The 25,138-nt window shown below is 39.2% G+C and overlaps 1 protein-coding gene across 1 annotated transcript in view; it reads right to left on the reverse strand.

The window, feature by feature from the left end:
• The window catches only part of LAMA3 (laminin subunit alpha 3), a 122,857-nt gene that overhangs the window by 60,191 nt on the left and 37,528 nt on the right, over positions 1 to 25,138 (reverse strand). Inside the window, exons 14-28 of the mRNA XM_055705748.1 lie at positions 24,379 to 24,513; positions 21,685 to 21,819; positions 19,524 to 19,570; positions 18,508 to 18,607; positions 17,242 to 17,294; positions 16,717 to 16,822; positions 14,864 to 14,963; positions 14,301 to 14,457; positions 10,962 to 11,094; positions 9,551 to 9,693; positions 8,101 to 8,201; positions 7,830 to 7,983; positions 6,278 to 6,438; positions 4,023 to 4,131; positions 1,720 to 1,817 (exon numbers count right to left, since the gene is read on the reverse strand). Coding sequence (XP_055561723.1) covers positions 1,720 to 1,817; positions 4,023 to 4,131; positions 6,278 to 6,438; positions 7,830 to 7,983; positions 8,101 to 8,201; positions 9,551 to 9,693; positions 10,962 to 11,094; positions 14,301 to 14,457; positions 14,864 to 14,963; positions 16,717 to 16,822; positions 17,242 to 17,294; positions 18,508 to 18,607; positions 19,524 to 19,570; positions 21,685 to 21,819; positions 24,379 to 24,513 — 1,732 coding nt within the window. The remainder of the gene's footprint in view (positions 1 to 1,719; positions 1,818 to 4,022; positions 4,132 to 6,277; positions 6,439 to 7,829; positions 7,984 to 8,100; positions 8,202 to 9,550; positions 9,694 to 10,961; positions 11,095 to 14,300; positions 14,458 to 14,863; positions 14,964 to 16,716; positions 16,823 to 17,241; positions 17,295 to 18,507; positions 18,608 to 19,523; positions 19,571 to 21,684; positions 21,820 to 24,378; positions 24,514 to 25,138) is intronic.

Raw genomic sequence — 25,138 nt, forward strand, 5'->3', positions numbered from 1 at the left:
CACTCAAATATTTGTAGAATTGGTGCCAAAATAAGTAACAGTGCTCCTTTGAAAGCATCCTTATTCCTGCACTGCTGTGCTTAACTATTTCTTCCTTGGTATATTTAATTCTGAAGAAGTTGATTGAGAGTATTTTCTAAGACTGAAGGAAAAAATATTTTTGGGGGTCTCCTGCAAGTATTTGTTCACTGTTTGTAAGTACTCGACAGACGATGATTAATTTTTGCTCAAGACAGGCCCAGAACTGGAACGGCAAGTACATTTCAGGGCCAGGACTGAGACGTATTTGCCAGGCCTGTGTGGGAAATCACATGCAGCTTCCACTTGTAATACTGTTAAACTGAGCCAAGACTCCGCATCTTTCATCTTGGTGAACACTAAACACCTTCAGGAAAGCAAAAATGCTGCCAGATAATGGTCTTAATAACAGCACATAAACATACAGTAAACCATGCAAATAAAACAAGAGATTAAACCCCCCCCAAAACACAAAACCAAAGTAAAGGGTACACATTTCTACATTAGTTTTACTTTAAATCATGTTTTCCACCCAGCCTCTTTCTCCCATTTTACTCAGAATATAAATGCCCAGGAATGCAGTAAAGGACAACTACCTTCAGTCTTAGAAAGCTGCTCTCAGTTGTAATACTCTGAGTAGGAGAATTAAAGCTGAGATTCAATGCTATGCATGCTTGGAAGCCAAGTAGAGTCACATGCTTTTATCCAATTTACTATCCAGATTTTTCTGTTTCTATTTCAATTCACCCATTATATTAGAAGCTACTGTCTGGATAACTATTAGAGCTAGTCACCAACTCTTTCTGCCTCCAAAGTCCTATAAATGATGTTTACTTTTATTTTGAGGCCCTTCCCATTGCCAGATCAGTAGGAAGAACGCCTTAGGAGCAGCATCACAAGGGACATCCTGGGGACTGCAACAAGAACTGAAATGTGGGCTCCCTAATTTGGAAGCTAATTTGTTCCTGTCTGGCCCAAAGAATAAAATACACGGAGAGGGGAACAGCTTCAACAGGACACAGCAAGTGCTCTGCAGAACCCAAACCTGACCACTTGGGGGAAGTGGAAGTTCAAGTTCAGATCTCCACAACAAGAGAAGAGCCATGGGTCAACCAAGCTGGATATGAGTGCTCTAATTACTGGTCCTATACAAGTAGAAGGGAGGAGAAGGATCACCTGGCGCTCCTGTGTGGGATGAATGCTGAGGGCACACCTATTATACGGGCCCAAGGGAATGGCTTATTTGGGAAGTGGGGGGTTACATGTTGAGTAGTTTGATACTGCCAAGTTGAGTTGGTGGATTTGTGTCTGAAAGGGCAGTCACATCCCCTACCTAATGATAAATTAAAGCCATTTTTGAACAGCTGAAGCAGTAACAGTAGAATGAAACTCCAGATGGAGCAGTAAGCATTTCAGGCCACCAAAGCAGCAATGTATCTCCACCTATCGTACCAGACAGCAAGTGAAAGATGTGTGTTTTCTAATACATCAGCACTCAGTAGTTCAGAATGGCCAGGAAGAGGCTAGTATTAACAAAATCCTGCACAAATATTGTCTAGATTAACACTAACACTTCAGCTTTTTTACAAATACTACTTTGCAAAAGTGGCCTACAAATCAACTCAGCAAAGAATTAAAATCCCATTTACTCTGCCTTTCAGGTTCTTCAGAAAATATGAAGGATAAAACCAAGCAAGTTACCTTCCATCACGGGTACTCTTGTAAGCAGCTATGCACTGTACTTTAGGATCCACATATTCTGGAGAAAATTCTTCAGCTGATACAATGCAAACCTTGTGCTGAAAAATAAGCACAAGCCACAATTAATAATTAATACTGTAAATAATACGGCCAGGCCTGAACGGGACAGATGAAGCCTAATTTTAGCATGGAGAGACCTGAGCTCAAAGCCATGTTCTATCATGCACTTCCTACAAGGTTTTGGATCCCTTTACCTGCCTGCACCTGAATGCCTCCGTGTTGAATTGCCTTTCTCTGTCCTTCTCAGGTGAGCGCTGGCTGTTCAGAAGTTAAATAAATTAAAACTTAAGTATATGTATGGCAATGGGAATGACAGAAGACCATCTCATGGGGTCAGAAGCTAGGCAAGGAGCATACAGAGGTGGAAGGGAAAAGCCCTCACCTGTGGTGTTAGAGACTTTTGGACTGGGGAAATTCCCAGACCTTCTGAAATGCAGGCACAAACGCTTGCACAAAGTCCATAGGAGTGAGTTTCAGTGACACCAGGATTTCTCCCAGTAGATTCAGAGCTCATTTTAAAAGCCAAAAAAGACTGCATATGATTTTTAATTTTTTTTTTTTTAAACTAAAACTAGACATGAGCAAATGAAGCTGTGGTAGTCCTGCTGTAGCCATGGTGGTAAGGACATACTGGAGTGCTTATGGGTAGACACAACAGTCTGCACTAATAAAACATACTACCTACATTTATAAAATACATAAGTGCAGGTCACAAAATTTGTGCATGAACTATCTGAAAAGGAGATAAAGATGCCTGATAAGTATAAAATAACTAGCACCGTGTATTAATATAAATAACAATTGCATAGGGAGAACTCACTAATGTACAAAGTGACTCAGCTTAGAAGCAGGTCCTAAGGGATCTGAGCTTGTGTTTTAGCAGTAGCAAGCAGGGACTAGAAACCCTTTATAAGCTAGAAGGCAGAGTGCTAAAAGTTCCTTTTCATGGGCAGCAAACATTGTGCCTGTCCTGCATGTTAGGACCCACAGGGCTCCTGCAGAACAAGGTAGTCTCTGAAGCTTTGAACTGCATTATATGAGTGCCAAAAATTTAGTCTGAAACATGGTCTGGGTTTAGAGAGCTTGTATGCATCAGCGTGCAATAAAGACTATGAAGTTGTAAGAGCCTCTCTTGAAAGCTGACCTCAAGAACCCCATTTCCCCTTTATTTAGACCAGATTCCTGAACTCCAGCATCGCAGGTGGTTCCCCTTTGCCTCTCTCCTCTACATAACAGGGGGTCACACAAGGGTCTTTAACCCCAAAGCTGGTGCCAATGACTCCATGATTAGTGTCTAACTACTAGTAGCTCTTTCCTCCCTTCTTTCTATCTTTTGCTAAGTACAGTCTCTACATTCAACATGGGGGAAATAGTTCCTGTATCTCAAGAGAATACTGACATTTACCTTGCAGCAAGTTTTTCAGAGAATGAAAACTGGAATTTAGAAACAAAAAACAAAGAGTTTTTTAGCACAAGAGACTTCCACATATGGAGATACAAACTAACAATATCAACCAACGTTTTTTGGATACACATCTTGCTAGCACAGCAATCACTGCAGGGAGCTAACAATTTGAATGGTATTTGTTCACACTGAACACTGCCTCATGACATGGAAAAAGCATATTGGTTGTTAATCCTAACACTTCCATGAAACTACTGTTCGTTTATAGCAGGGTTTCAACTCTAGGTTTTAATCGACTCTGTAATTCACCTTGTGTTTCTAAAATGGAAAACAAACAAAACAGAAGAAAACTGTATACAGAAAAATGTATTCCTAGTGTGGCCAAAAGAGGTCAGCGAAGGCTTTTAATTCAAAATATTTAAAAGTTACATAGCTAATGAATGCATTTGATACTTGAAATGAATGCATTTATTAGCCAAATTTAGTAAGAAACCCACGTGGGTTTTGAGGATTAAAAAAAGTGAAAGCTAAGGAAAAAAAATTATAAAAATCATGAAGTATAAAAGCTACCAGAAGATTTTTCATTTAAAGATTACATGTAGAAAAGAAAGAGGGGAACTGAAATAAAGCACAAGACAGTTGTACAAACTCTTTCCAGGAAAGCCACATTTCTGTTTGTCTTTGGAACTGATCAAGTTTGCCTCAGTATTCTCTGAGTATATATAAAGAAACATCTTCAAGCATCTAATATACATCATTTCATACATTACCATACAGTGTCTCTTTACCCACTCAGGGAATGAGTATTACAAAAGGGGAAAATAAAATAGAAACTTACCAGAAGAAAATTAATTGATGATGCCTTAATATGTATCGTTGTATCTGACAGAAGGTCATAGGCTGCAATGCGATTCCTGTCATCAACTACAACACTGCGACAAAGGAAACTAAGACAGAAAGCAGGTTTAAAAATGAGCGTGTTGGCATTGCCCTGTGTTGAGGCTATTGCCTAGCTCAGCTGCCTAGCTTCCGGCTAGCCTCACCACTGGTGCCTATCCACCCTGCTGGTTCGTCAGTAACTACCTTTGGCCACTGATGAACATGCAGTATCCTCGCTAGTGAGACAAAGGATGTACCACGTACAAAATACTACTTGTCCTTTGTAGGTTGACCTACCCAGACCTCCAGACCTTCAGCTCTGATATCCATTTGAGCTACTGTTTTAAGTAGGATGTGAACAAAGATACACATACATGCCAACTGTAGAGGTTTCCATGCTGTGTAACATGGTGTGTTACATCTGTGCCTGGGCCATGCTCCTTGAGGTGCCAGCACACACCGGCTGCTGCTTTCCACTACTGCCACGTGCCACTGATGGTGTGGATCAGCAGCTCCCACCACACAATGGCAGTTGGGCCAGCCTTGATTTTAGGAAGCTATTCCGTACACTGAGAGACTCCTCAGTACAAGTGAAAAAAATGTTGGTTTGCCTCTTACTGACTACCTTAGATGGGCTGTGCATTTTTGGTAAAGGCAAATACATGCTAGGAGGAAGTTCTCGCTAAAGTCTTTGAATAATTTCTTAATTTGAAAAATTTCTTTTCTTTCTTCTGCACTTCTGCTCAGCTGTGCCAGCCAGCATGCCATGGGTGAGAAGCTGTAACCACTACACAACTGTTTCTCTGTTTCTCCGCTATGAACCAGAGAATGTGGAATTTTCACTCTTGTTTACAGCGCAGCTCAGAAATAAGGTCAGCTCAGGGCTAAGGACATTTAAGACTGGAGAAATGTAAGTCCCTTATTTGTGATTCATTGGAAGCTTGCAATGTTTTATGCTCTTACGATGTTTTATTGGGAATAATCAAACTTACAGAGCTGTCAGAAGGCCTGGAACAATATATTCCTGATTATATAAGTGACTCTTACCTGCATGTACCTCACTATGTAATTCTTGATGCAATTTTTAACAGAAGAGACTTGTAGCTTCCAGCTTAGGCTAGGTGTCACACAACTTACTTGCAACGTGACCATTAGCTGCATGCAGAATGGCCACAAAAGGGATTTTCTGCATTGCTACATTGAAGTAGCACAGGCTTTCTTTGTATCTTCATGAGCAAGTTCTTAGTGTATCACATGAACAAACAAGTATGTTCAACATTGGCCCATAAAATGTGTTTTTGGGGAAAAAAAGGCAATAAAATGGAAGATTTATAGCAAGTAGTATGGGGCTCAAAGTGTTAACAGGCTAAAATAAGAGCTTTCCCCAGCAATAACCTGACAGTCACTGTTCCACATAGCTTTGCTCTGTATCACAAACGTGCTGATGAGAATGATTTTTCTTACTGGGCAATTTCATCCTGAATATCCCTAAGCCTCGAGTCTGCCAAACACTTGGCTCACGGGAAAGAAGGACAGACATCTGCAGTCCCCTGGCACTGGGTAGGCTCTCCCAAGGGTACAAGCATCTGCATGTTCACAATCCTAATTTGAATCATAAGCTGAAATGCTCAAGTGTCAAGACAATCTCCCTCAGGGCAGACAAAATCTCTCGAGCAGCAACATCTGCAGTAACCTCAGTAGACAACAAGGTCAAAGAAGCATTTGGCTGAAGACCTTGCCTACAGCCTAACAGCCAGAAGATGGCTACACTCAGAATGCCAGACGGCTTTATACTTCTTCAGCAGATCTTGTTAGAAACGGTGGGAATATGTTGTAAAGCTGGCTGTTACATTTTTTATAGCCAAAACCCTTGGACACGATTTTAACTAAATAAAAACAGTGCAGGCATCTGCAGCCAACAACAGTGATGCTCTCCCACTGGACTTGGAGATTAATAGTTTATAAGGATTTATAAATGCATATAAAAAAGTAACCTTTGTACAGAAACACAGTTCACTGAAGCAGTAGCAGTATTCACTGAGCTGATTGCACAGAGAGAATTAAAAATCTGTACAATACTCACAGAATCATGCAATTGCTTTTAAATCACACTAAAATTCAAACAATCTACAGAACGGATTCCAAAACATTAGAAGTATAATTAAATCCCAAACGCTTATTTAATCATTTAATGGTTACTTCAGGAATTCTTACCTGTATTTACAACTATATATTCTTACTCTGCCTTCAGTGACAGGTCCAGGGCTATGTACCGTTACCTCAGCAGTATATAACTGATCCTCTTCATTGGCATATTCAAAAATCAGAACATAGCGACCGACTTGAGGAACATTTATGATCATCTGTAAATTGACCTAGGTCAAGATCATTGAAATAGAGAAAAGCTGTTAGATTTCTTTCTCTTTCTTGCAGGAAGCTCCCTCTTCCTGCCCTGCAAGCCAGCCATTCAGCATTAGTCCAGGGCTAATCCTGTAATGTCTCAGCAAATGACATCCAGCAGAATGGAAGCAATGCTTAGAAATATCACTTCATCCACTAATAAGAGTCAACCAAGTTCAAGAAACGGTTGCCATTATAACAGTTCTAGGAAGGCTCTAAAATAAGCCTAGGAAATGCGTATGTTATTCTCTCTCTTCTCCCCAGCAGAATGTACCAGCAAGGAAACTTTAATGGTACAACAAAACTGCCACTCTCATCTCTAAGCTATCTTTAATAACATATAAAAATTGAATCTACTTCTCCACTGAAAAAATATTTCCAGACTACAGCAGCGCTGTATATCGATTCCCTACAAAAAATGAAAGCACCTTCTCCAGCAAACAACAAACAGCCTATGCCACTTTCTGAAGCATCGAATTTTAATTTACCTGCACAAATTGTTCAACACAATATTGGATGCAAGATACTTCGAAGCAGTTGCATGAAAAGCTACATGGTTATACATGCTTTTGCTACAGTTGGCTATATAATTATTTTCAAATTTAAACTGTTTTTCTCAATATTTCCTTTGGCTATGAACACTTAAACATGTAAGTAATTCTGTCAACACCCCTCTTGACTTCACTGTAATTATTCATAGCAGTCAAGTTTTGCACATGCATCAGTGATGAAGCACCAGGGCCTGTGGCCTGTAAATATTCTTGTTACATTTTATATTTCTAAAAGCAATATCCAAGCACCCCCAATAGAGGGCATAATCACTTTACATGTAATTATCAGGTACTTGATAAAATACCTTATTTTTACCGAACACGTTTCTAGCATAATTTTTCATCTCATAAAACATACTTTTCTCTCTCAATGGACCTACAGCAGTGGCATAATTGCTTCTGCTTCTTTTTTTAGTAAAGCAAATATTTTACATAAGTATAGCTATTTAAGAAAAAAAAAAAAAGAGCTTAGAGATTTAGAGTGATGTACGTACACCACTTCTGCTGACAAACCATTATGTCATTTCTGCTGCAATTAAACAGTATGCTTAACAAGCCAGTATGCCTAAAGCAGCGGGATTTTTATTTAATAAAATACTTTTGTCAGAGCGAAATGTCTACTCTAGTCAGTTATAAATTGGCCTCCACTGATCCATTTACAGTTCTGTATAAAATGCAGAACTTGGCACAGAGTCTGTTTTAGGGATGTGTTACAGATCTGCAAATCCTGAGCTGTAAATCTGCAACCATTTTAGTCCCGTAGGTTTATAGTCAACAGTACAGACGGGACCATAATTAGCAGGCAGGAATCTGACCTCTCTTCCACTGATATGGGTCATCAGCGGTTGATCAGGAGTTGGCTGTCGCACAGGTATTCTTCTGTATTCTCCCCCATGTCTCAAATACACTGCCTCTGAACCAAGGACACAGGAAAATGTGCCCAATGGCAAATGCTGATAAAGCAAGCAGCTTACATGCACAAAAAAAACAACAAACAAAACACAGGATTATTATTGTTTTCAAGTGCAGCCGGATAATAATACAATACTGCTAGGCGCTAGTTTATTCTGTAGCATATATACTGACTGTTCTGTTGAAGCATATCCTGAGTAGGTGCAAGGCTCTGTAACTTGTATCTGCAAGATGGATGCTTCGTAGTAATCACGAGGTAACAGCACCATATAATCCTAAGAACAAAGAATGAAACAAATGCAAAATCATATAGAAAATTACAAAAGGAACATCTCTAGCCTTTCACAATGCAGCAATGAACAAAACCAACCACATAAATAATTTTTACAGAGGATATCTGCAAGACATGGAATTTTTTTGTTGTTACATGGGCCAGTAACATCAGAATGTGTCCCCCTCACTCTATTTATATCTTCATAGGGATGGGACGAAGGCAGCTGCCCTGTAAGCAGGGTAACTCTGAAGGCACTCTCCCATCACGTGTTGTACAAGACAGCGTTCATAAAAGAGCCTCCCCACAACTTGGTCACACACAGCCAGCTGAGCGTGATTTTCACCTATGAGTGCAATCCCCATTGCACACAACTCAACTGTTTGTGACTCCACAGGGGAGATTCACAAATCCCAGATGACTATAAAAATATTCCATGTAATCTATTAAGCTGTGCTTCAAAAGCTGGTGTATTTTTGCTCTGTCTCGCCTACTTAAATTAACATATTAGAGCTTACTTATAAAAACTGGTATTGTGAGAATATGTTGGGCTAAGATCATGAATAAATTCCTTTTCAGAGGTATTAGTAAAAATAAAAACCCAGGCACAATAAGTACTGTCACTGTCAGCAAGAAATATGGTTGCAAGCTCTTTAGTAACATTTTATGTGGTATTCCATAAATTTAACAGAGCCCCAGGCTGAATGACTAAAGATACTGGCTACTTATTAACCCTATACAAGATATATATGAGTTTCAATATGCTGTCTTTGTGACCATACATGTTTAAGGTTTTTCATACATGATCACCTCAAACAATTTGTCTTTTTATAGCAAATTCTCAGAACTGCTGTCAGAAAATTTTTGGTTTTCAGTGACTGAGAGTAGTGATGAGAGGATAAAAACATTTAGAAAATGACCTTCTAATCACACAGCCCATCTTGTAATACTTTTCTGAAGAATCTTTGTTAAGAAACTAAGGCCTTGGTCACCTGTGGATGAGTCAAACTTTAGATATGACATAAAGATATGTATAAGCATTACGAAATTCTGTGAGCATTTATGCTCAACAAATTGTGCTGTAAGTTAGTATTACTTTATCCTTTGAATGTACAGATTCCAGATAGACTTAAAGTCTGTAAGCACAGGAAAACTAAAGCAGGTGAAAGTCAGAGAAGACAAAAAATTAAATCAGAGGCAGAACTGTAAATTTTCATAACATTATTCTGCTGCTGTACTCTTTTCACTGGTGCTGAATTTCAATTGCTTGCAGGGTTCTTCCCAGCAAGTTACTCCAGAGCAATACTATCATGACAGCCTTCAAGCACTTGTTTTCCTCAATTGTTTTCTTACCAAAAAGACCCCCTCTGCCATTATACTGATGGTCCATGTGCCTGGAACCAGTGAGAAAGGCTCTGTGGAGCTTTTTCCTGGGACTGTGACAAAAGCTGGCTCCTTACTGGGTGAGAAGACAAACTCTTTGCTCTGAGCAGCCCCTGCCAGCAAGAAAAAAAAACAAATAATGAAATAAGGGACTGTGTAAAATGTCCCTACTTGCTTAGTATGCTGTAGTAATCACTTCATCCATTAAACTTGGTCTAAGAGAAGTTGATCAAGGCTTTTCTGTCAGTATATATTAACAGTGCATTTGAGCACACACAGTAAGCTACAGAGCAATGCAGTGGTTGTTGTCTTTGTTCTTGCTAGTCTTGGGGAAATTGGTTCAGAAAAGCAGAGTTCTGCCCCTGTAACGGCCAGTTTTGCAATATTCTGAAATGCTCACTTCTTCACTTTCCCCTTCCATTATTTTCCATTCAACCTGTCTCTGCACTGACTCACAATGTGTTCAGCTCACACAGGGCCTGTTCTCATGCAACTTTCAGCCAAATATTTCAGATACTGGAGGTTCTCAGTAGCATCTAAGATGTTTAGTTACACATAGCAACTGACAGTAACTTCTGGGCAGAGATGATGTAGAACAGAAATGTAGCTGCGGTATGTTTTATCAAAGAAAAGTCATAAGGATCAATTGTTATGAATATTAAAGGTTTCCGCTTTGAAGCCCCTGGACCCAGGCAAAAGCTGGTTCCCTGCCTGCCAGGCAATATAAGCCAGGCATGACCACAAACAACTGCCACTCTGCTGAGTGGTATCTGTGAAGTCTTCAGTTTTGTCTCCTCATAATTACTAAAAGGATCTATGACTAAACTCCATTATCTCCCATCAGTATGTTGAGGTTAGGCATAATAAAAGATAATTCTGCATATAGGCTTGATATGCCTCTACCATTCAAAGGATATGGAGTACTTATCTTTTATCAGGGCCCAAAAGGCATCACATGCTGTTGAGGTCTGTAATCAGAGCTAACTTGGTAGGTTGGATTCATCATTAAATAAATGTTATTCATGGAATGAAGGCAGAAGCCACCTTTAAACTGAAATATTAAAGGCAACTAAACCAAAATAAGTGCTGTTAGCCTTCTTTAAAAGCTTCATAAAACACACAGTTCAGAGCTTCCAAGTGCAGAACTGAAAGTACAGAGTTTGGCAAACATTTGAAAAAACAAATACTGTAAGCAGGGGTTTCATGCAAACACAGCCACATCAATTACACTCCAATGTATATTAGGAAAGCACAAAAGCATCGACACTTGTTAAAAGTGATGCACTTTAAGCGACATTACAAATTGGACTTAGGTGCATCTTGAAAAGGCTCCTCTGTCCTACCATCCATCTGATCTGTTGCACTGTTGAGTTGCACCTACCTGTTTCAGGCTGAGATTGACAAGCAGATATGCGACCAGATAATATTTCACCTCCAGGGTTAATATACCTCAGGATAATGCGAAATAAGTAGTGGTTTGATTTTTCCACATTCAAAGTTATCCTCACTTCATTCTGAAAAATGGAAGTTAATAAACAAAGACAGCCATAAAGTGCTGAACAGAGGAACAGTTAGAAGCCATGCAAGCACCATACTAAAGTCCTACAAGAAAAATGCACATGCAAACAAGTATATAGTGGAATGGCAATGTTGGTATACGACAGAAGACAGGCAAGCCTAGTGAGAAAATTAATTCACTTACAAGTATAATTAGTGCCAAAATGTTTTCCCTCAGCAACTGAGATCTTCCCTTTAGAGCTTTTTGAGCCCAGGCTGACATAGCGGAGGACTAGGTGGAAGAGCTTAGGGGAAGCCACAGTGATAGGCACAACCACCTCTGGCTGGGAAAAATAAAAAGAAAGGGAAAAGGAGGAAAGGAAAGTATATTATTTGTTATTAGCACCCAGAGAAAGAAAAACCATTCGGCAAAGACAAACTCCATAACAGAAAAGAAAGCCTCAGGCAGCTTACAAAAGAATATAGAACAAAACCTCCTGTGAAATAAAACTGTTACTGAATAATAGCTTATCCATAAAGGCACAGAGCAGCTGAACTAATGTGTTGATGTTGCACCTTGACACATGGACAGTATTTTACCCTCCTCTCCCGTGCCATGAAGAAGGCATATGGTATCGAGTCATTCCTATTCCTGGATTCCAAAGGAACAGGCCAGAACCATAGATCCTAGTCTGAGATCATACACAACGCTCCACAGCGTGCAGACATCTCAGACCATCACTGAAACTTCTGCTCCTCCACCACATCCTGTAGTTTCTTAGAGATGTGATAACATGCATGCGTCTTTGCCCTAGAGCTGAACCTCTGGAGCCATGCAGTTCTTGAGCCCACAGGAGGCTGCATTCACACAGACCCCATTATTTAGTTTGCAGAGCCACAGAACTGGCAGAGACATGTTCAGCGGTTGGTGGCGGACCAGGAAAAATAAGAAATGGTGCAACCTCAAGGGTTTGGCTTCCTTCTTTTCATCCTAAATACTAAAGCTCCCACTCCCACCAGTTCACCCAACACAATCAACTGACTGGCCCTTTCAAAGATGCCTGTTGTGTGGTGACCTCCCCACCGCTGTGGTCCATTCTGTTTCCCCAAATGCACAAAGGTTTTCTCTGTTCCATATACTTGAGAAAGGAGCACAAAGCCTCATTTTCTCTTACTCCTAGAAGCTACAATAAATGCAAGACTGCCAGCTCCCATATGCTTCTCTGAATGTGTATTCCTCAATCTTGTCATCATCATCACAGAGACATCTGCCTTCTTAATAGAAATGCAAAGCAGAAAGCAAAGATAGACATATGGCCCAGCCGAGCGATCTACATAGCTGAGAGACTGCATAGCTAAAATCTAGGTAACTGCAGAAGGGCAGTGGACCAGAATGGAAAATACAGACAAGCAGGCAACATTTTACAAGTGTTGCTTTAAATGGAGGACAGCTTCTGAAGGATACCACATGGGTAAGACAGGCACTGAGGGAACACTTGAAAAATAGATATGAACAAAAAAGAAAAGGCAAAAGAAATAAACATGCTTCAGGAGATTTATCAAAATGGTTTCTAAGATTTTATGGAGCATCTAGAAGACACAGTGAAGGCAGAGAAAGAGGGATGTGAGAAGTGAGGGAGGAAGGGATGTTGGTGTCTGGATTCAAGCAAAGGCAGGGAGTGGGGAGAAATTGTTCTTTGACCTCTGTCACAAACTTAGGCCACTCTGGCCACTGCTTTAAAATCTGAGCCCGACTGTCAGCTTCTCAGTCTATAATGAAACACTCATGTCGGTAGCATTACAGGGCTGAGGTCACACAGAGCTTATTCATTTCACCTTGAAAATTTTTAATTGTATTGAAATGGTTTCTTTTAACAAAAAGTTGTTACACTAGCCTTGTGTGTGGTAGACATGGTTAACACTGTTTGTCTTCTGCAAAATAAAGGTCAGGAGGCTTTTTTCAGGGTCCTGAAGACACATAAAAGCTAGGTCAAAATTAGAAAAGTTCCTTGAAATGAAAAGTGTGAGACTATCTATCTCAGTTATGCAAGGATCTAACTAAGGAGGGCTGGAGCTGGCTTTCTTACCTGAGTGAAAAGCTTTATTCAGGTAAGCAAAATAATCCGCACTTTTAGCAAGATTAGAGACTAAAACCTTTCACTACCTCTTCATAAAATGTCACTGGATATGAAATGCAAAAAGCAGTGAGTTAGAAATCAGAAGTTAAGAAATCTGAGCTAGTGGAGAGTTGCCTTCATTTATGAATGTGGCGTAGTTCTGAAGATCCAACAAATATGAGCTCTGGGATAAAAAAAAAAACAAAACAACCAAAAGAACAAATAGGAAAGAGTGAAAATGAAGAACAGAAAGGAAATCACTATGCTTATGCAATGGTTATGTGCTTGTGCCTCAGTCTATAGTGATTCATTAGTCCTTGGACAACTTACAGAGGCTGGCCACAACAATACCAGAACACTACTTTTAGAAGCGTAAGGAAATCCCATTTATTGCTCAAACATACTGTTTTAAATCCTCGTTCACTTGTCAGTCCAAAGTCAGAGAGGTGCCTTCTCACACAATTAAATTATGGTGATTTTCTCCCTGTGATTTACTTATTCCCTCTGCTGTTGTTTAGTTTATTTGTAGACTGTCATAAGGCTAAAATAAATGTTGCCAATATGCTCCTGCTCACAGCTTCCCTTACTGAATTACACATTCTCCTGTTTGCTTTAATGTGAAGGTATCATTCCTAATAAAAGTTGTCTTTCTCTTCCTCGCCCAATGTAAGTTGCAAGTGTAAGAGGACTTTAGTGACAGTACTGTGATAGTACATGAAAATCTTAAGGACACAGTCTGCCACAGAATTGTTTAATTCAAATTATTTAGCCAAGCATCAATTTTCTTATGTTTCTGCTGTCCTTGGCCTGACAAGAAATTCTGCACTTAGTATTATAGACTTTAAAGCTATTAGTTCTGTTCTTTAAATAGATAACAAAATGTGTATTTCTCACAGAACACATGTTTGCACAAGCAATTATCTTACAATAATACCAACACTCACTAATTCAAACAGCGATACAGCACCAAAGGGTTCAGATTAGTGAGATTCCACCCTTTCTCCTGGCTCCTACATGACCTTGCACACACATAGCAGTACCGTAGAGACATAAATACCACACACCTATGTTTTCTCCTCAAAGCCTTGAGCAAAATACCAGCTTACTTGTATAGAGGACATCTGCGCATACCCTCTCCAACTGAAGCTAGGAAATTCCTGAGGATCATAGCCAAACCGAATTTCCTTTCCATTGACAGTAATACCATCTTCAATCTCAAACTTCATGTGGTGCAGATCAGGGAAAAAGTAGTTTTTTTCAGGCCTTTCAAGGAGAAAAAAAACCAACAAAGAATTACCCGTCACCGTATGGTCTACATCTAAGAGCATAAATTAGTGGAAGGGAGGTGACCTACTGACTACTGAGGAATCCTGATAGCAGCTAATAAGATGGATGTAATAAGAATTCTCTTTCCAGAAGGTTTTCCAGCTTACATGTTTTCCTATATAACTCTTGATAGATGTATAGATACATATGCAATACTATTGCAAAACAGATACTGGTTATTTAAGGAAACAAATTAAAAAATCTTATTAAAGTAAAAGAAGAAAACTGCACAGAAAAATTATTATCAATAGCTAATACAATTTACCAGCTTATTTATCAACACATCCAGAATCTCACGCGGAAGTATAGCAAGGGACTTGTGGGCAGTTTCAAATGAACTCACTCCTGACAGGCCGTCCCTACGACGTGCACCCTGCACTGGCAGCCACCCAAGGGCCCGGCACACATCGAGCTGAGGGATCCCCCAACATCACACTGGCAGCCTGTCAGGCAAAGAGCAGAAATCAAATAACCCATCAGAAAAAAAGTGATAAAAGTTATCAGAAAACATACCTCGCTTCCACTAATTAAATACCATTAATGACTTGTTTCCTCCTTCTGGAGCCCTTCAGGCTCAACTCCCCTCACTTTCAAACACATGATAACACACATGTATAAGCTGCAATTATTTCTGGCCTCCCATGTTCACGGTTGTTTTCTTTATTTCTCCTTGGAATGTGACAAAAGCCACTTTAAAAAAAAATCACAAGTAATAAGCCATGCCACATTACTAAATGCAGGACTACATTTCTGTGGAACACTCATTGAAATGTTTTGCTAGTAAGTCAGAATTCCTACAGCAATATCATGATGAATAATTATTGCAAAAAACAACAACAACCAAAACCAAAACAAAAATCTAACAGCAAAATTGTAAAATGTTAGTCTTTCAGAGTCTGGTACCCCAATATTTAATTTATGTTACAAAAATTGCACACAACAAGAACATACATATTCATATAATAGCTTATGCATATTTTTAACCAATACTAGACGACAATATTGAATGACTTTCTACAGGAGACAGGACTTGTGACACAAACTAAAGGACACCTCTAGTAACGAGGTATAATACATCATACTAAGGAACAAGTATGCCTAGGTTTAAAATTTCAAGCTGAATTGAAAGGTTGAAAGCTCCTAATCACATATTTACATCATAGCATAAAAGCATCCTGTTTTCTAAGACTTTAAACACCAGTAATCTCACTAAAATCAAGGATAATTAAAGTACTTGACACCTTTGTGAAACCAGATCCCTTTCATTAGCTCCTTGGTTGACACATCAGTATGAAAGCTTCGTTTGATACAGTGGCCATTATTTTTAACTTTGTACATATTAAATGATTGTTCAACATACTTCAGTGCTTTAAAAATAAATCTCTGCACCGGCCCTGAAGAGCTGTAAAGCACACTGAAGTCAGTGAAAGTGCTTTCGATAATTTTAACAAACCTAAACAGTGAGGGGACAAGGAGGGAAGGGAACTGCTGAAGCAGCCGGGCCACTCAAAACACATGGCAGAGCAAGTATCCTTCAGAAGAAGGACCACTTTCTCCGCAGCTACATCTGCCTCTGCTTGAAAACACATTTAGCCCTGGGTCAAAGCAGTACACGAATATACCTGAAAAAAAAAAAAATCAAGCTAGTATCTGTTATAACATCTTAGGGGTTTTATTGCAGCAGCAGGCCTTAAGAGAACTGCTAAGCAGAACAGACAGTTACCACTCTTACAGGTAATGCTTGCAGGAAAATCAATCATCCCTGGCCCCACAACTTGGGAGGAGCGAGAGGAGGAATGACTCCCGGTTATCTTGTTTGATAAGATAGCAGTTTCAGCAGCACCTTGTGTGACCTCACTGCAGGCTTTGGCAGAGGAGCCTCAGGCACTAAGTGGTGTTAAATAAGGCACCTTGGAAGGCAGGTGAAGGACAATGAACTCAGGGGAACACTTTTCTTCATGAGTGAGCCACAAAAAAACAAAGCAAAACAAAACCCCCACTGGGAACTACAGTTGGTAGTTTCTCCCTCTGGAAGGCAAAGGAGTAGTTACATGGATTACAAGCAATTACAAGCAGTAGTGCAAAATGCTGTGCACACAAGTGACTCAACAGATACATCCACATTTTAAAATACAGCCTACCAAATTTTGTTATAAGTACAAATGTGCTACTAGAGATGCCCTTTATTCATTTTACCTTGGCAGCCAAAATAATTCTTGTTTTCAAGAGCATAATAGCCAGCTTCACAAGTGTCACAGGAATCTCCACAAACATTAGGTTTGCAGTAACAATGGCCATTTTCCTGTGAAGAAAACAATTTCATAAAAAATGTTTCAGCACCTTTTTCAGAACTTTAATCTCTCAATACTTTGAATTCCCTCTAATTCTAAAGAGGAAAAACATTCAAATCTCAACAAAAAATATTATCTGGACATAACTTCAGTCATTTATCATCTGCAATGAACAGATTAGAAAATATATAAATTCAAGATGATGAAAAATTTTCAGAAATGTCATACATCCTTAGAATGTATACATCTTTTATACATTCCTAGGATATATAAAATTTATGTATAAAACTGTTTCTTTGCTGTATAAAACCAAACACTTCAAGTGCAAAAGCAATAGTCAGGACTAACATTTCTACCTTACCAAATGTTACAACAATTTATCTCTACAAAAATCAATTTAATTAATGTCTGTCTTTTAATTTCACTTTACCTGCTGACATTCTCCGACTCCACTTAGTGTTCCACTCACATCGCACTGACATGCTGCACAGATGAAAAAACAGACAATCTGCATTTCACCTTTCCAAGATACTTTGCAGGAAAAAAACCCACCACCCTGAATCTGCAATTTTGAGTCATAGTGCCACAAGACAGATTTTACTCTGGAAGGTTCAGACCAGCAGAAGGATACTGGCACAAGGTGAGAAGAAAAAGCAAAGAAAGAATGAGGACTTCCATGTATGTGTAATTTACTGGTGTCCTTTAAAGTGTTCTAACTTGTGTTTAACAAAAACAGTCTTGAGTTTGGATTTACATTTCTTTTCTTTCTTAGCAACATTCACATAATTGATACAAAACAGCATTTTCCAGCCTGACTGCACCCTTCTATTCCGCAGTGCTACTTTGGGACCAGTTCAACTCTCCATATGAATTATAAATGAAGTAAATATTGTGGGAAGGAGCTACAGTGACTTAGAGGTTTGGTGAAACCCTGTATTGATTCTGTGACTGAAGGCAGAAAAGATTAATTACATAAAGGGTGCGGTAATTAATCTCTGAGGAGATGTTTAGACTGTGTATTATTTAGAGATTTAGAGTCAGACTCAATGATATTGGTATCAGCTCTAAGGCTACTCATCCTATCTAGGTGGCTGTTGTGGTAGAACCTGTCAGAAAGGAAATAGTTGGGAAGAAAAAAAATCTTTAAAGAGTTTTATCTTAATCCTTTCTAATCTTTAAGATTATTATTATCATCTGCCTGAAAAACACACACTCGCTGTTAGCAAACACTAAAAATTGCAAACAGATCAGTATTATTATAAACATAATCTATAACATGTCACACTGAGGCCACAAGAAGGCCTTTCATTCCTCTACAAGCTAGGAGATGACAATAAACGAAAAAGCGTCTTTTTCTCAAAACAATGAGCCAAATTCTGCTTTTGGTGTTAAGGGCTGAAATCCCGTCTCACTCCAGTAAAACTGCCATAGGGCTGGATGAAGTACACATCATTGTAACTCAGAGCACACCTTGGTCCAGCACTAGCAAGCACTCATTACATTATGGTCTAATTTCTAAAAGTAACTGCTGGTATCATGGGTGATTTGGTGTTACAATTAAGGAGCACAAAACCCACGCTGTTAACCAGAGTTGTGAAAGTCACTGAGCACCAAAGATGGTGACAGCAAAAAAAGATGACTTTCAAAGGAATGTAACACATTCTGTAACTTGAAGAAATATGTCATGAAGCCATACCTGTACATCCCTCAGGGTTTTCTTTGGCCAGGTTCCAGTACAGTCGTTTGCATTTACTACAGGTAGGACCTTCAACATGCTGAAGGCATTGACAATAGCCCTAATGACAGAAAGGAGTTAATATGGGTTCATCTGTTTCATAAAAAAACATACTGCTCTTTAGTACTAAGAAAAACCTATTATTATTAACAGCTCAGGCTGTTTACCGACCTTTACAGATGCGTGGAAACTGAGGCTGATTCAGACTTCTTAGATTTTTGTCTCATACTATCAGCACAGGATTGTTCCACCCTACATATTTTTTCTGTATCTAATTTATTCTAAATGCCTCAATGGATGTACTTTCCAATTCTTTTATAGCCTTATTAGAATTGCTCTAAAATATTAACTGTTTTGCAGAAAGTTTAAAAAACAAATTTACTTTAAAATAATAATTAATTTTCATATTTACTCCTTCCATTATTGGTGGAAGGTACACATAACAGTATACATGAGCCTATATAGATACTTCTTCCATCGGTCTGATTTACCATCTAGGTCTTTGCCACACATTTGGCAATGACTGTGATTTCTGGTAATATACTACCAATTACAACTATCACTGTATTAATAACAATAATAGTGGAATAGCAACAGTTACAAAGAAATAATATTTTTTTCAAGAATAATTTGATGCTGAAATGGCCTGTTGCAACCCAGAACCAGACGGTCTTGGATAGGTTTATATGCATACATGATGTATATGTTAGTGTTCTATCATACCAAGAAGATATAAACAGTACGTATATTCCATATATAAAGATTAAAAAACCTCCCACCCTCAACAGTTAATTGCACTTGTATGGTCACAGAACAAAACACAAAGTTTATTGCCACTCTTACTCTGCAAATAAGTTCATGCAATTCTTTCATGGTCTAAGAGCAGGCTTCAGGACTTGAGCAATGAAGTGAATGCTTTCAGCAAAGGCACATGAATTATTAACATGTATTGTTAGCTGCAGTGGTAGAATACTTACAGAATGAGAGCCAATGCTGCCTGAAGGGTCACATTCACTGTTGACACCTTATGAAATTAAAAAAAACAAACACATTGAAAGATCTTTTGAAAACAGAGCTGTGGAATGTAGTGGTGCAGAAGTACAATGTAACAGGTGTGAGTTTGAAAGAGATTTTTAGTATGATTACCTTGGAGGGACTCAAGAATTTTAAACTTCAAGACCAGCAGAAGCCTTTAATAATGATTTTTCAAATGTGTATTTAGCCTGATTTAGACTATTTTGGTTTGGTATGCAAAGTAGTCACTTGGAAAAATATAGCATTAACCTACAGAATTGAGAGACATTTTCTTAACGCTCCTGTGCCATCATCTAAAAAAGGCTTTACTCTTATAGTTCACTTCATGAAATAGCATACAGAATGACAAACAAGCTCATCTAATATGTGCTCCTGGTGTGTCCCTCCCTTCCTCTCTCCCCATGCTTCATTGGGTTTCTGTAAAACTTTGCATGCAGCAGACTGCCCTGGAGAACCTTGCAACAAAAACAGGGGCGACCCAAAACAGGATTTTCCCTCGGAAGTGTTACCTTCACAGTAGGGGAAACTGTCAGCTGCAGAAAGGCATCTGTCACACCATCGCCCCATGATGCCCGTTTGACACTTGCACTGCCCTGACGAGGAATTGCACGTGCCATGCTGGGAACCGTCAGGAGAGCACTGACAGGCTACACAACAACAAACATAGACGGGGTGGGAGAGTTCACCCTGTAGGTACCAAGCAACCCCCTTCCAAAACTTTAGTACTGTAGTGGTTTTGAATATTATTTGTCTATAAAGTGTTCTTCATTTTTCTTTCCAATAAATAACTCACAAAGTCCTGCTATAACTCACAGGGTCCTCACCCCTGCTTGGAACCTATGAGTTTGAGGTGATCTGTACCATCTTGCCATTGTTTTCTTCCCCTGTTCTTGACAGAAACAGGTAGGATTATCTGGAACTGTAATAAATCTATCTTCCTCAACTTCTTTGTCCCATCCTAAGAGCAGGCTTGGGTTTGGCTTCCTGCTTTCTTGATCTTCTTATGGTAACAAAAAGCACAAGGCAAATGCTGTAATTAGACCTGCACTTAAAAATATGGTTGCAAAATATGCCCATCACACCTTTGGATCTGAGGGCAGAGGAGGCCAGAAGCAAGCTTGGAAATACACCATGCAACAGTCCTATTGTTTCAGACTCCTATGTAAGGTCGCACTTGTGCAATGATTTATACACATAGGGTAAATAAGAATAATGCCACACAAAAAAAAAAAAAAAACAAAACAATGTTGCTACAGCCTAGGGAACTAATCCTTGCTCATATAGAGTCTAAGGGTGAAAAGATTAATGACAATTATTTTTGTAAAGTAGTAGACAGTCTCCCAAAGAAAGAGAACAAACATGTCAGATTATTTTTTTGCTGTGGTTGTGGTGACCAGTAATTGCAGAACTCTGAGGATATATTCCTTAGTTAGCACTAATCTTTTGACTTCTAGGAAAGAGCAGTCCTGTTGATAATGATCAAGTAACTTGCTGATTTTAAGGACAGAGCCTGCATGTTTCCCTCTGCTTGATGTGAAAAACCTATACTCACACTCTGTGCCTGATCAACAGATTCCCATAGGCAGTAAAAATTGTTGATGTGATGGAAGATTAATAGAGTTAAGCCCTTCTAGACTAGAATTTATGGTGCAATGTTGGCACATGTCAAGAGCACACACTAATGTACTTAAAAGTTTACAGGACAGTGTATCATACAGAAGCCCAAACCAGCTGAAACACAGCTTATGTTCTATAAGTTAAGTGAGCCAGAACTCATAAAGGTAAATGCCCATTGTCCACCCTAAGCTGTAGATTTCATATTTTAAAAAAGAGATACAACTCCACCAAGGCCAAACTCACATGCCATGCTCACATTAACCCAATCAGCACAGGAACAGCCACGGTGTGCCAGGGAGGACTACCAGAGTGTGTGCCTGCCAGGAAGCCATCTGCAGTGCTACTGTTGCCGGCTTTGGATGGAACAAAACTATCATGGTAACATAAGTAGTTTTAGATGGAAATATATTTGAGAAAATTTGTTTTCTTCTGTATTGCAGAAATAAGAAGGCAAACCCCATTAAAGGAGGAAAGGCTTTTACTCACGCAAGCAGCTGGGATAGCTGTAATAACCTGGAGCGCACTGGTCACATCTAAGTCCAGCGTAGTTACTATGGCACAGACACTGACCTCCAGGACCACATGTATTCTCCACTGAGCCAACAGCATCACAGTTACATTCTACACAGAAAAAAAACCCCAATAACTAGCCTGACAGGTACCTATCTAAACCAGCAGTTACTTAAACCAGAAATTGCCAAAAAAGTTACCTTTGAATGTAAAGCAATCATGAGGAAACCAGATGAACCATAAATTTACCACCAAAAATAAACATCCTGAAGTAGATGCTTACACTGCAATTGCCTCCTCAACCACTTATAATCAGGCTCTTACTGCAATTCTATAATGTACAGTTCAGAGATTTAGTTTGATGCCTTGCAAAAAAACAGTGTAAGGGACAGAAATCCATCTTACAATGGAAAGAACACCACATGAGAGAAGTACTTAACATCTTTAAAAAATAACCTCTGAGAAACGTCAGCCACAAAGCTAGGCTAAATCTAATGGCTAACAAGAAGCTTATTTGTAACGATTCACAAGCACAAGTTCATGATGCACAAAGTAAGAACTACTGACACCTTAATTCTACAAGCAGGCTAGTGTATTGCAGCAATTTGCATGTAATACACAAGGCATGTTGTCAGACTATAACAACAAACTTCTCTTGGAGTTACCACTAATTTAGGCTAACAGCTCTATCACATAAGATAAGATGTGCTATTTTATTGAAACGATGCTGGACATTACACAGGGTCACACTTTATAGGTACATGAATGGGAACCCAGCTGGGAATCCCAGCTGCCCCCAGGTACAAACCAAAGTGTTGCAGTTAAGGATTTTATGACTGACAGAAATGGCTGACTGACAGAAATACAAAACACACACTGTCTTTCTGTTCCGTGTTCATGTTCCTGGTTCCCCCTTTTGGTTCCTCTTTCTGCTGTAGTCAAGGACATCTGACTTTGCTGTGTTTACTTCAAAGACGCCTGTAAAGACACTGGGCTTCCTAGGAAGTTAGTATAAGAGAAATATGGAGACTGAAGCTTACAAAAACATCACCTAAACTAGAGGCCACCCCTAGATGAACATTATATTGTATTCTCTCCTCATTTTAGTAATACTGATTAATTTAAAGCCTTTATTTTGATATCACTCCTATTGAGTAAAGCTTCTATTGGGTTCAACAAGGTAAGAACAGAGATATCAGTTCTAGCTGAAGCAGCCAAAAAGTTATAGATCTACTTCCCCCCTGAAGATGACAGCTCCAAACTGGAGTAGCAGGCTGGGCTGTTCACTTTCCACCACAGCTTGCAGCATGCTGCGTTAGTTTAAGTTTAAACCCATGGCAGCTTATTTTAACAGAAAAAGCTATAAACGGCAGCAGTTTTGAGTAATCCCACTGACTGTGTTTTCAACTATTTTTATCTGTCTTTCACAATTTATTTCTGCATCGCCTTTTAAGCTTTCATGTCTCTCTTCAGCTTTCGGCATTAAAAGTTCAAACGTATTCAGTACAGGTTTGATTTACCTTAAGGCTGCTACCTGATTCAGTTCTAACAAAAAAAGAAATGGTTAGAGTATTTTAAAACCACTGAACAGTGTGTACCAATGCAGAATCCTGATTTTATGTTTTTCATTAGAAAACATTAATCTATTCCAGACCATAAAGACACCATCATGTGGTATTTCTTCATTCCACCCATTGTGTTTGGTACCACAAAATCTTTGCAAGGGCATAAAGAATTCTGTTGTCCTTTCACAGGAGATAAACAAGTACATTAGTCCAAAAGGAAGGAGTCTACCATAGTCAACAATCAAAAATCATGAGATAGAAGAAAGTAAATCATAATATTCTACATAAATCTTGTTAAGCTGCACAGGAAAGCACATAACAGAACTCAGCAATATTCTGTATTCTTTCTCAATGTAAAATTCACTAAGGATTAAGGGCCTCTCTCTGCAAAGGCAGACAAAACTTAGGGGCCAGGTAGGACTTACTGCATTCCTCATACACACATAAGACCATTATGGTATTCATGGCTTATTTCATTGGTTTCCCTCTCTTGTAAAAAGCAGCCTAGAGCTTGGTGGCAGGTACACTGGTGAAATCCCATGGAGATCTTTCATATTTCATGATCACATGGACACAGGTTGGCTTGGTGTCTGTCGGACGATCTTAAGATGAGCGAGAAATCACCATGAAGGACAAAATGGGAGCTTCTAATTTTCAGATTTACAGAACACACATTTTACAAGGTACCAAACAAAGAGCCTCTGCAAAAGTAGATTAGCGCTTCACAGCTCTGCTATGCCAGTTCTTTAGTAGTCAAGCATGCTCTCTTGCTGTAAGCCTCCATGTGAAAACAGCTTTCAAATCCTTTGGTTATTAGTAAGACAGCTGTGCTGACTGAGGCTATATCAGTCTGACCATGAAAAAAAACCACCCAAGCTGTGAGAAAACAGACTATACAGACTATATAATTCTCCCTTACTATGGAAACATCCCTGGAATTAGAGAATTAGAATATATGAAGATTTCACTGTAGGGCACAAGAATCCCTTGCCCATTTACTGCTGTGAACAATGCTTCACCCACCGCAAAGACATTATCTGAAAAACACTCCTGTCTGCCTTTTCAAGGGCTTGTTTGATGCTGTACATGCAATTGGCAGCCTTACCTGGACAGGCAGGGAATGAGTGGTGGCCTGGCTGACAGCTGTCACACTGAAGTCCAGCCACCCCTGAGCGACAAAGGCATCTCCCAAGAAAATCGCAGACTTCGGGCTGGGTACCCGCCAAGTTACATTCGCACACTACAAATGAGAAAAGACATTTCAGGGGCAGCCTCTTCACAGGCTCTCTTATCTTTCTTGAAATTAGAAAAAAAAACAAAAACCAAAAAGCAATCCCCTCATGCGCAACGGGACCAAAATCTTCCCTTCAGATTTATTTTGATTCACAACAGCTTTTATTGATTGCCCACATCAGTAATAATTCAGCATTGAGGGAGAGCTTAATGAAAGAGCAAAAGAATCTGGCTTGAAGTAACTACTGGGTTCAATATCAGTGTTGCACTTGGTCTGTCTTCACTCAGAGTCTGATTATCAACCCCAAGTAGTATGCTAGCTATTGAAAGTAGTTCCGTCCTTTTTAAGACTAAAATGAAACAATTTATGGTTTGGATTTACAATCTCATCTGGGAGGCATTAATAAAATGCCTAAAAAGACAATACAGAAATACTTAATAAAGTTTTAAAACAGTCAGTTTTCTACTATTGATTAGAAAGAGCAGCATGGTGCATCAAAGTAAGTTTGTAAACCCAAATTAAACACAAATTTGTTTTGTTTTTTTTTAAATAAGGGTAAGTAATAGAAATGTTCCCAAAGGCATTCTAAATTTCATTAATGTTACTAAATGAAGCTCCAGACTGGAGTCTG

This window comes from Falco cherrug, chromosome 3 (genome assembly GCF_023634085.1).
Source record: "Falco cherrug isolate bFalChe1 chromosome 3, bFalChe1.pri, whole genome shotgun sequence".
Taxonomy (NCBI): Eukaryota; Metazoa; Chordata; class Aves; order Falconiformes; family Falconidae; genus Falco; species Falco cherrug.